General features: G+C 46.4%; 1 protein-coding gene across 1 annotated transcript in view; it reads left to right on the top strand.

The window, feature by feature from the left end:
- Positions 1-12,500, top strand: part of LOC125426398 (nesprin-2-like) — a 133,951-nt gene that overhangs the window by 115,763 nt on the left and 5,688 nt on the right. Inside the window, exons 6-7 of the mRNA XM_048484655.1 lie at positions 2,748-2,840; positions 4,362-4,547. Of these exons, the coding sequence (XP_048340612.1) occupies positions 2,748-2,840; positions 4,362-4,547 (279 nt within the window). The remainder of the gene's footprint in view (positions 1-2,747; positions 2,841-4,361; positions 4,548-12,500) is intronic.

Below are 12,500 nucleotides of genomic sequence, written 5' to 3'. Positions count from 1 at the left end.
ACCGAGAAGGTTTTGTTTGTGTTCAGGTGCCAGGGCGCCAGGAGGATCTCAGCAAGGTGGTTTCAGCCGAACCTGTTCTTTGCACATTCTCGAAAGCAGAACGGGAGGAATTGTTCCTGGGACATGTATTTCTCGCTGTAAATATAATGAAAAACTAGGAAACCGTTTCCTTCCTGCCAATGACAAATTTAATTTGAAAAAACCCCAGAAAAATAGCTGAAGGACTGTTGTGGAGAGGAGAATAAAAGTTATACCGTATATACTCATGTATAAGTCAAATTTTTCAGCACATTTTTAATGCTGAAAAAGCTCCCCTCGACTTATATGCGGGTCATTAAATTTTTTTTGTGTTTTTACTTTGCTGGCCAGCAGGGGGCGCAGTTTTAAAGCTAGCAACACCAAAATTTCAGGGTACCCTCAGAAGACTCTCCTGATGATACCAGCCAAGTTTGGTAAAGTTTGGTTCAGGGAGTCCAAAGGTATGGACCCCCAAAGGAGGTGCCCCCATTCCCCATTGTTTTCAATGGGAGCTATTAGTAGATGGGGCTACCCTTTTGAGGGTCCATAACTTTGGACCCTCTGAACCAAACTTCACCAAACCTGGCTGGTTTCATCAGGAGAGTCTCTTTTACGATACCAGCCAGGTTTGGTGAAGTTTGGGTCAGGGGATCAAAAGTTATTGACCCCCCAAAGGGGATTCTGCCCCATCCCCCCATTGTTTACAATGGAAGCTAATAGTAGATTTTTTTTCATTTCCTAGATAATATCCCTTCTTAAAAAATCTAAGCCAGTTGGGTTACATTTTGGACATACAGATGATGAGGAGGAATCCAGTTTTGAAAGCTTGATTTTGAACTCTTGTGTTTCAGCTTGGTTGCTGGTTGAAGACTAAGGTTGCCTTTGTACTTCTTTTAAGTTATTGTTGAGACCATATTATTCTTATTAACCCTCTTTTCCCCTTACAGAGCCAGTTTTACTTGTTTTTCTTTGAAATAAATATTCAAAAAACATTTAACCCACTGATGCCTTCACAATTGATGCTGCATCTCTCCCTTTAACCCTCGGACTCTTATACTGGCGAGTCAATTAAGTTTTTCCCAGTTTTTTGTGGTGCAAAATTAGATGCCATCGACTTATATCTTGGTCATGACTTATACACGAAAGTATATACGGTAATTGAGGAGAATTTTGGATGAAGACAAAAAACAAAGAATAAAATTACTTGGTTGCATAAAACTTCCAGCCAGCTGTATTAAATGAAAAAAAAAAAGTTTGGATTTTATAACATATATTTCATTAATTAAATTAGTTTTTTTTTTTTTTTAAAAAAAAAAAAAAGGTGGAGGAAATGCACTCGTTACAGGTACCTTGCAGAGTTATGCCAACACCTACTGTGTGGATGCGAAAAGGATTATTTTTGAAATGGTTTGCTGTAAGACAGGTTGGGAAATTCCTGGGGATTTGATGGGCATGAAAGTCTGAGGAGAGCATGAGTTTGGGGTGGGGAGGTATGTTAGTGGGGATGGGGTGCCGTAGAATTCACCTACTCCAAGGCAACCATTACCTCCAGAGGGACTGGGGTGGTGCTATAGTCTGGAAATCTTTGCAGTGAGATCTCCATCCCACCCAGAGGGTGGGATCCAACAAGTTCTCACCAGTTCTTTAGAGTGGGTTACTAATTATTTGTGTTATTATGCCGAGAGGAGGGTTACTAATTGGGTCCGGCACTTTTCCGTATAGAAATTCCCATTAGGTCCAAAAATCATAGAGTCCTTGTTGTTTCCTATGTGGCTGGTTAAGCGAGAAAGGTAGAAAACGGGATCATTCTCCTCCTGTTGGGCTGTTTTAAAAACATGTTTTTGAAAGCCATGGTAAAAGTTCCTTGTTTAAGGAGAGGTATCCTTTTGATTTCCTAGAAACAAAATTAAGTATTTGAAAGTATTAAGCATTTGACAGGCAGTCAATGAGGAAGGGAGAAGCGAAGTTGTTTCTGTTGGCAGTAGACTGATAGGACTTGCTATCATGAGCTCTTTCAATGATGGACAGAAAGATACCAGCTGGAAATTAGGAACTTTTTTTTTTTTACAATAACAGAGAGAAATTTTTTTACAGTAACAGAGAAATTATTAATGCCCAAATTTCCAGAATGCCCGGTCACGCCCCTGTTGTGCCTCTTCAGCCCCATTGGCGCTACGCCACTGCTTGAATCCCCACCACCATGGGAACCTGTTACTAAAATTTTTGGATCCCACCACTGATCCCAATTCTTTTGAAATCGGTACCATGCATTTATAGAGCAAGGAGAACACCCCCACCCCCACATGCTTGGTGGCCTGTGCATGTATTTAATATAACTGCTTGTAACACATGGAAACGAAGGGAGGAGGATATATCAATATTCCAAAGGGCACAAAATGTGTGAAAAATATGCCGTTGCTGCTGGGAATATCAAATTGCTGACACTTCAAAAAGAAAGAAAATCTTATGAACCGCACATATTTTTGCTTAGTTACAAGGGAATAAAAATGGGTGGCTGCGTTTTGGGCATAAGCGTCGACAAATTGTGCATGAATAAGGTTGGATTGCTGACGTTAAACTTCTTTTTGCACAAAAATGGGATTGTTTTGAAGTATGCGTAATGTTCTTTCGCTTACTTCACGTAGCTTCTTTGTGGTCTCTGGGAAGGACAGCTTTCAACAGAGATGGATTTCTGTCTTTTTCACGAACAAACATCTCTCTTTGTCCAGGTCAAGCTCATCAACATTCACGTCGCTGATATCATCGAAGGAAACCCATCCATCGTGCTGGGCCTCATTTGGACAATTATACTGCACTTCCATGTGAGTGTTTAAGTGCTCCCTGCTAAGAAACATGTCGAGGCTTGGATCTTCTGGACCATTTCTATGCATGGAAGGGTTCCCACCTGTGCTGCGTGCCTCGCTCTTCATCCCCCATCCCACCTCATTTTAGCCCTAAATGGTCCCTTAAGTACTGCAAGGCTGAGCCACCTTTCCACAAAAGCTTAGTAACCTGCAGTTTGGGGCCTCAGGTTATGAGGGGCCTATAAATTAAAAAATTAGTAAAGATAGGCAGCATGGTGCAGTGGTTAAGAGCAACAGACTCTAATTGGGAGAGCTGGGAAGGATATTGACAAGCTGGAACGGGTCCAGAGGAGGGCAACCAAAATGATAGAAGTCCCATTGGCCATCCTGGCAGGGACTGATGGGATATGTAGTCCATAACATCTGGAGTGCCAAAGGTTCGCCACCACGGCCCTACGAGGAGAGACTTAGGGGATGTTTAGTTTGGAGAAGAGAAGGTTAAGAGGTGACATGATAGCCATATTTAGATATTTGAAGGGATGTCATGTTGATGAGGGAGTTTTCTCTGCTGCTCCAGGAAGACTTCAGGACCCTCCAGGAGTAATGGGTTCCAGGTGAAGGAAAAGAGGACCTTCCACCTCAAAAAAACATTAGGGAAGAACTTCCTGGAGCAGTAAGGGCTTGTCTCGACAGTGGAATGCACTACCTCGGAGTGTGGTGGAGTCTCCTTCTTTGGAGGCTTTTAAACAGAGGCTGGATGGCCATCTGTCAGGAATGCTTTGATTGTGTGTTCCTTCATTGCAGGGGGTTGGACTTGATGGCCCTTGGGGTCTCTTCCAGCTCTGTGATTCTATGATTCCCCACTCCTCCACGTGAGTGGTGGACTCTTATCTGGTGAATTGGATTTGTTTCCCCACTCCTACACACGAAGCTTGCTGGGTGATCTTGGGTCAGTCACAGTTCTCTCCAAACTCTCTCAGCCCCACGTACCTCACAAGGTGTCTGTTGTGGGGAGAGGAATGGAAGGCGATTGTAACCCACTTTAAGACTCCATGAAGGTAGATAAGAGCGGGGTATAAAGACAGCTCTTTTTCTTCTTCAAATCTTCATGTTTGGCTCTCCTCACAGGGTTTGTTGTGAGGGGGGAAGGGCAAGGAGATTGTAAGCCCCTTTGAGTCTCCTGCAGGAGAGAAAGGGGGGATATAAATCCAAACTCCTCCTCCTCCTCCTCTTCTTCTTCTTCTTCTTCTTCTTCTTCTACTTCTTCTTCTTCTTCTTCTTCTTCTTCTCCTCTTCCTTCCTTCCTTCCTTCCTTCCTTCCTTCCTTCCTTCCTTCCTTCCTTCCTTCCTTCCTTCCTTCCTTCCTTCCTTCCTTCCTTCCTTCCTTCCTTCCTTCCTTCCTTCCTTCCTTCCTTCCTTCCTTCCTTCCTTCCTTCCTTCCTTCCTTCCTTCCTTCCTTCCTTCCTTCCTTCCTCTGCATCCTTAGCAAAGCCTTTGGAGTCAAGGTTTTCTCTTTTTCTAAATTTTATTTTTTGCCAGATTGAAGCATTAGCTCAGACTCTGGCTTGTGGTGACAATCGTCCCTCTCTGGACAATGCAAACGCCGTTGGGTCGTCACCTGCAGCGAGTCCATCTGCTGAAAGAAGCGTGAAGGCGAAAGAGAGGTGGAAGATGTCTGCGAAGAAGGCTCTGCTGCTCTGGGCCAAGGAGCTGTGTGCCACGTACGTAACCGTGTGGTGCTTCAATGGTGTACCTCTCATAGTTTTCTGTAGTGGGCAGATGGTTGGAGATTAGATGTAAACCGCCGTCAAGTGTAATCTGACTTATAGCAACCCCCGTAGGGCTTCGAAGACAAGAGATACTCAGAGGTGGTTAGCTATTGCCTGCCTTTGTATAGTGACCCTGGACTTCCTTGGTAGTCTTGCATCCAGTTACCGTCCAGATCCAATCCTGCTTATCGTCTGAGATCTGACGAGATCAGGCTAGCCTGGACCAACTAGGTGAGCAAATAAGCGGATACACATTAAGTCAAGGGCACCCCTGCATGTGGAGAGTTAACAGATTTCTTCATGTGTTGGTTTATTGATTGAACTCACTGCTGCAAAAAGACATTTACATCAAGGTGAAGAGCATGTCCGAGAGCCGTGATGGCAAACCTTTGGCACTCCAGATGTTATGAACTACAATTCCCATCAGCCTCTGCCAGCATTGTAGTCTATAACATCTGGAGTGCCAAAGGTTCGCCACCACTGTCCTAGGGTCACAACTGACACTAAACCAAGGGGTACTCAAGAGTTGCTCCAAGGAGAGAAACACATCTTACCGTGACATGCCTCTGAAGAGGCCAGCCATAGATGTGGACAAAACATTAGGAGCTGAAACTACCACACCATGGCCACATGGCCCAGAAAACCCACAATGGCCGATTGATCCCAGCTGTGAAAGTCTTTAACAATAAACTACCTCATAGGACCCGTGGTGATGAAGTGGTCTCCTTATGGCATCTCCTTAGATGTTGCATGGACTCACAATTTTCATCAGTCTCCTTCCAGCATGGCCAATTGGCCATGCTGGCAGGGGCTGATGGGAATTGTAGTCCATAACATCTGGAGTGCCAAAGGTTTGCCACCACTGTCATAGGATATGCAAACCACCTTGAATTTCATAGGGCTTTCCTGGCTGCTGAGAAGTGCTCCTACGTGGAGTTCTGAGATTATGTATGGGAAGTTGGTGGGCTGTTTGTTGTCTGCTCCCCTCCCCTCAAACTCTCACAATTTATCCAGGAAATACAGTTGGCTGCCGTTGGTTCTTCTGATCACGGTCCCCGAGCAAATAGCTTTGCCAGTGCTGGCCATTCTCCTGTGAACTAAGACAGACTCCCATGACCCTTCCGTTGGGCTTTCTTCTAGAAGGGGGAAGGTCAGAGGCGTATTTAAGGGAAATGAAGCCCGATGCAAAATCTGAATTCCTCCCTCCCCCTCCCCCCCCCCGGTCCCATGGGCAGCCACCCTCCTCCATCACGACCAACAACCTTTTTTTGTACCAGTGTATGGAGTCAGTGTATGGACCTGGGGAGAAGGAGGATGGGTGGGGGCAGAGGTGGGATCCAGACAGGTTCCCGAGAGTAGGTTACTAATTACTTGTGTGTGCCAAGAGGGGGTTACTAATGGGTGATTTTGCCACGTGATTTTTGCCTTAGTTACGCCCCTCCTCTCAGCAGTAGCGCGCAGAACTTGAAGCAGTCTAGCAGGAGATGCACCGCCGTGCGTGGCAGCCTGCGCCTGCGTGCATTCATTTCCCGCCCAAGGACCGGCGCAGTGGCTGTGTCCTTGCCACAGCCCCGCCCCCGGAATGCCCGGCCACGCCCCTGTCGTGCCCCACCCAGCCCCATTGGCGCTACGCCACAGTTTGAATCCCAGCACCATGGGTACCTGTTACTAACATTTTTGGATCCCACCACTGGATGGGGGCGATTCTCTGCCCCCCACATGACTAAATGGCCACAGGCCGGGGACATTTGACCCCCTATGTTCCCCTGGTTGGTACGCCCCTGGGGAAGCTACAGGAACTATTGGCTGCTACAGCTGCAGCCTTTTTGTGGCAGCAAAGGCCGTTGTCCTGCAGAAATTCACCTCACTTAGTTGAGTGGAGCAGTAGACCGCAATGCAGAATTTGCTTTGGCCCTTTGGGCCCTGAGGTTCCCAAGACACTGTGTTGAGAAAACCAGGGGATCTGGAATGCCAGCACCTGAGTTGAAAGTCAAATGAGTAGATGTCTGTGATAGGATTTCTATCTCTAGGTTGGGAAATTCTTGGAGATTTGGGCCTAGTGAGGGTAGAGATTGGGGAGGGTAGAGATTGGGGAGGGTAGAGGGTAGAGATTGGGGAGGGGAAGGAACTCCGCAGGGATGTGATGTCATGGAGTCTGCCCTCAGAAGCTGCCATTTTCCTCAGGGTCTGGAAATGAGTTTTAATCCCAGGAGATCTTTAGGCCCGACAGACATTGGCCACCCTAGAATAAGGTGACAACTACTAATGTAGTTACATTTGCCTTCAGAAAGGGAAATTTCTCAAAGATGAGGGGGATAGTGCGCAGGAAGCTGAAAGGGAAAATCAAGAGAGTCAAAAATGTCCAAGGTGCTTGGAGGTTATTTAAAAACACAGTCTTAAAAGCTCAGCTGGAATGTGTTCCGCAGGTTAGGAAAGGCAGCGCCCAGTCCAAAAGAAAGCCACCATGGTTAACAAGGGAGGTTGAGGTAATTATTAGGAAAAAAAAGATGTCTTTTAGAAAATGGAAGTCCAACTTAACTGATGAAGAATACCAGAGAGAACACAAATGGTGGCAAAAGAGAAGCAAGTTAGCTGTAAGGGAGGCAAAAAAGGATTATGAGGAACGCATGGCTGCGAACATCAAGACTAGCAACAAACAGTTCTTCAAGTACATCAAAAGCAGGAAGCCAGCTAGGGAAGCGGTAGGTCCGTTAGACGATGAAGGAACAAAAGGTGTGCTAAAAGGTGACAGGGAGATTGCAGAGAAGCTGAATGAATTCTTTGCATCTGTCTTCACCCAAGAGGAGGTGAGGAAAATTCCTGCACCTGAACCAAGCTTCTTAGGAGGTGAATCCGAGGAACTAGCGAAGTTAGTGGTAGACAAGGAAGAAGTTCTGGCAGCCATTGATAAACTAAATGCTACCAAATCCCCTGGCCCAGATTGCATTCATCCAAGAGTTCTTAAAGAGCTCAAGCATGAAATTGCTGATGTTCTCACATTAATATGCAACTTATCCCTGAAATCAGGCTCCATCCCTGAAGACTGGAAGATGGCCAATGTCACACCAATCTTTAAGAAAGGGTCTAGGGGGGACCCGGGAAATTACAGGCCAGTCAGTTTGACATCTGTTCCTGGTAAATTAGTAGAATCTATCATTAAAGATAAAATTATTAAACATGTAGAAAAGCAAGACCTGCTGAGGAAGAGTCAGCATGGCTTTTGTAGAGGCAAGTCCTGTCTTACAAACTTACTAGAGTTCTTTGAGGGTGTAAACAGACATGTGGATAAGGGGGAACCAGTGGACATTGTCTACTTGGATTTCCAAAAGGCTTTTGACAAAGTTCCTCACCAGAGACTGTTGAGAAAACTCAGCAATGAAGGAATAAGAGGGGAAGTCCTCCTATGGATTAAAAACTGGTTGAGGAACAGGAAACAAAGGGTGGGTATAAATGGGAAGTTCTCACAATGGAGAGATGTAGGGAGTGGTGTCCCCCAAGGATCCGTTTTGGGACCAGTGCTCTTTAACTTATTCATAAATGACCTGGAAGTAGGGGTGGGTAGTGTGGTGGCCAAGTTTGCAGATGATACCAAATTATGTAGGGTGGTAAGAACCACAAAGGATTGCGAAGAGCTCCAAGCGGACCTTGATAAATTAGGTGAGTGGGCTAAGAAATGGCAAATGCAGTTCAATGTAGCGAAATGTAAAGTGATGCACGTAGGGGCAAAAAATCCAAACTTCACATACACGCTACAGGGGTCAGTGCTATCAGTCACAGACCAGGAAAGGGATTTGGGCGTCTTAGTTGATAGTTCCATGGGAATGTCAACTCAATGCATGGCAGCGGTGAAAAAGGCAAACTCTATGCTGGGGATAATTAGGAAAGGAATTGAGAATAAAACTGCAAAGATTGTCATGCCCTTATATAAAGCCGTGGTGCGACCGCACTTGGAGTACTGTGTTCAGTTCTGGTCGCCACATCTCAAAAAGGATATCGAAGAGATAGAAAAAGTGCAGAGAAGGGCAACGAGGATGATTGAAGGATTGGAGCACCTTCCTTATGAGGAGAGGCTGCAGCATTTGGGACTCTTTAGTTTGGAGAGGAGACGTCTGAGGGGGGATATGATTGAAGTCTATAAAATTATGCATGGGGTAGAAAATGTTGACAGAGAGAAATTTTTCTCTCTTTCTCACAATACTAGAACCAGGGGGCATTCATTGAAAATGCTGGGGGGAAGAATTAGGACTAATAAAAGGAAACACTTCTTCACGCAACGTGTGATTGGTGTTTGGAATATGCTGCCACAGGAGGTGGTGATGGCCACTAACCTGGATAGCTTTAAAAAGGGCTTGGACAGATTTATGGAGGAGAAGTCAATCTATGGCTACCAATCTTGATCCTCCTTGATCTCAGATTGCTAATGCCTTAGCAGACCAGGTGCTCAGGAGCAGCAGCAGCAGAAGGCCATTGCTTTCACATCCTGCATGTGAGCTCCCAAAGGCACCTGGTGGGCCACTGCGAGTAGCAGAATGCTGGACTAGATGGACTCTGGTCTGATCCAGCAGGCTAGTTCTTATGTTCTTATGTTCTTACCTTTGTAAACCGGGACGGGCGGATAGGCGGGTGGCTGCGCATGTGCGCGCAGCCGCAGGAGCGCACTGCCTTCTGGAGTGCTCCCGTTTCCCGCCCTGTCACAGCCCCAGAAGGCCGTGCTCCTGCGGCCGCGTGCGCGGGAGGCTGCCGCACTGCCTTGCGCCCCAGAAGGCAGTGCGGCAGCCTTCCAAAAATCGGGACACTTCAAAAAACAGGCGGGACGCGGGACAAATTGTTTTAAGGCAGGACTGTCCCGCCAAAAGCGGGATGTCTGGTCAGCCTACCCTAAAACCATCCCTGCTGCAAACCTGCTCAGCCAAGGGATTTCGTAAGAACATAAGAACAAGCCAGCTGGATCAGACCAAAGTCCATCTAGTCCAGCTCTCTGCTACTCGCAGTGGCCCACCAGGTGCCTTTGGGAGCTCACATGTAGGATGTGAACGCAATGGCCTTCTGCGGCTGTTGCTCCCAATCACCTGGTCTGTTAAGGCATTTGCAATCTCAGATCAAGGAGGATCAAGATTGGTAGCCATAAATCGACTTCTCCTCCATAAATCTGTCCAAGCCCCTTTTAAAGCTATCCAGGTTAGTAGCCATCACCACCTCCTGTGGCAGCATATTCCAAACACCAATCACACGTTGCGTGAAGAAGTGTTTCCTTTTATTAGTCCTAATTCTTCCCCCCAGCATTTTCAATGAATGCCCCCTGGTTCTAGTGTTGTGAGAAAGAGAGAAAAATTTCTCTCTGTCAACATTTTCTACCCCATGCATAATTTTGTAGACTTCAATCATATCCCCCCTCAGCCGCCTCCTCTCCAAACTAAAGAGTCCCAAACGCTGCAGCCTCTCCTCATAGGGAAGGTGCTCCAGTCCCTCAATCATCCTTGTTGCCCTTCTCTGCACTTTTTCTATCTCTTCAATATCCTTTTTGAGATGCGGCGACCAGAACTGGACACAGTACTCCAAGTGCGGTCGCACCACGGCTTTATATAAGGGCATGACAATCTTTGCAGTTTTAGAGTAAACTGGTGATGTCAACAAAGAGCAATTGGGGATATTGTTACCGGTGGCCAAGAGAAAATCATATTTTATTTTGTCTTATTATTTAGTTAGATATATTCTGTTAAGTTTTAAAAATCTGTTTCTGGAAAAGATATTTTCCTATAAGGTTTTCCTGCAGCCTGAAAAACTAGTTTCCTCCCTCATGAAATTGCTCTCTGCACTGCTCCCATTGTACTCTTGATTGGACCAAGCTACCAAACAATACACTCTCATATACACCCCCTAGATAAGGTTTTCCCTCCAAAGGAAATTTCATAGGAGCAGGTCTTGCGAAACTTGCTTTGCTTAATGGTCCTTCTTTTGTTGTTAATCGCCCTGTATTATTGTTCTGCTGCAACACCCCAAAACACTATAAGAATCCTGGACTTGGCCCAGGAGGGGGGCAGTTGCTGCTGGAGGTTTGCTACTTTGGGTCCTCTGTTAAAAACTCTCCCCTCTGCTGGGCCAGGTTGCCGCTACCCGAAATTTGGAATAACTTCTTTTACTTTATTTTATAAAATTGTGTTCTGGTTTGATTAATTGTTGCCCAAGCAGTGGGTAACAATATCACCCTCTTCTAAGTCTCTCCTTGAGCCTTAGGAGCAGCAGTGGCGTAGGAGGTTAAGAGCTCGTGTATCTAATCTGGAGGAACCGGGTTTGATTCCTAGCTCTGCCGCCTGAGTTGTGGAGTCTTATCTGGGGAATTCAGATTAGCCTGTACGCTCCCACACACGCCAGCTGGGTGACCTTGGGCTAGTCACAGCTTCTCGGAGCTCTCTCAGCCCCACCTACCTTACAGGGTGTTTGTTGTGAGGGGGGAAGGGCAAGGAGATTGTAAACCCCTTTGAGTCTCCTGCAGGAGAGAAAGGGGAGGAATAAATCCAAACTCCTCCTCCTCCTCTTCTTCTTCTCCTCCTTCTCCTTCTCCTTCTCCTTCTCCTTCTCCTTCTCCTTCTCCTTCTCCTCCTCCTCCTCCTCCTCCTCCTCCTCCTCCTCCTCCTTCTTCTTCTTCTTCTTCTTCTTCTTCTTCTTCTTCTTCTTATGGGAGACCACTAAGATCCATTTGGGTCACATTGCCCATAGCAGCGAAGGGCTTTCTTCTTCCTCACACAAGGATTTCGGGTGGATTTCTTCCTCAGAAGCAGCTACGTTTCTCATTTGTCGGATTAGCCCGTGAGGTGAGAAAAGCGAAAGTCCGATCAGGTCAGGTGACTTCTGTCCTACATTGACATTGGCTGTTCTGTTAATCGGTCTTTGCATTTTGAACCAGTGAGGTCACAGAATACAGCTGCTGTGCCCACGCCTTGGCCTTTGTTCTCCTTTGGACATATCTGCCATTTTTAAGTAGCTGCGCTATCGCTCTGACTCATATGAGTGTTTGCAGTCTTGGCTGCAGTGTCTAGGGAACAAATGTCTCACAGAAGTCTCTTGCAATATATATTTCTTTTTCCTGCAAACGAGTTGGGTCGTTCCCCTCCCCCCTCCGTTACTCCTAAATTAGGCCATTGTGTTTTGGAGTATCCGCTTTCTCGCAGGGCGTCCTGGGAATCGTGTGGGAGCTGGCAGAGAGGCGGGCGTTGCTTCTGCAAATGTGCCATGCTTTCACAATGGTTATTAGACAGTTATGAGTAGCTGTTCTTAATTTAGGATGCCGCTTGAGGAATCTCGAGTCTGTTTCAGCTATCAGGAAGGGAGGGCAGTTTCTTTTTGAGGCAGGCTACGTGAGGTTTTTAATTGTTTAGTTCTGAATGCGTGCCAGCAGTGGCTACCAGTCTTGCTGCCTGGCCTGATGGTTGCCAACCCTTTGCCTGCAAACAGAAGGAGAATGGTGCAAAATACATTGTACTATTAATTAAGCAAAAGCATGTTAGCGTTTTAGGGAAATATTCTGTGCAATTGGTGAAGAGAAGGTTAAGAGGTGACATGATAGACATGTTTAGATATTTGAAGGGATGTCATGTTGGTGAGGGAGCAAGCTTGTTTTCTGCGGCTCCAGAGACCAGGACCAGGAGTAACGGGTTCAAGGTGCAGGACAAGAGATTCCACATAAACATTAGGAAGAACTTCCTGACAGTCAGGGCGGTTCAACAGTGGAATACACTGCCCCAGAGTGTGGTAGTCTCCTTCTTTGGAGGGTTTCAAAGAGGCTGGATCAGTGGTGGGATCCAAAAATTTTAGTAACAGGTTCCCATGGTGGTGGGATTCAAACAGTGGCGTAACGTCAATGGGGCTGGGCGGGGCACGATGGGGGCATGGCCGGGCATTCCGGGGGCGC

The sequence above is a fragment of the Sphaerodactylus townsendi genome, linkage group LG02, assembly GCF_021028975.2.
Source record: "Sphaerodactylus townsendi isolate TG3544 linkage group LG02, MPM_Stown_v2.3, whole genome shotgun sequence".
NCBI classification, from domain to species: Eukaryota; Metazoa; Chordata; class Lepidosauria; order Squamata; family Sphaerodactylidae; genus Sphaerodactylus; species Sphaerodactylus townsendi.
Note: the sequence above shows the minus strand (reverse complement) of the source record. Positions and strands in the feature narration are given on the sequence as shown.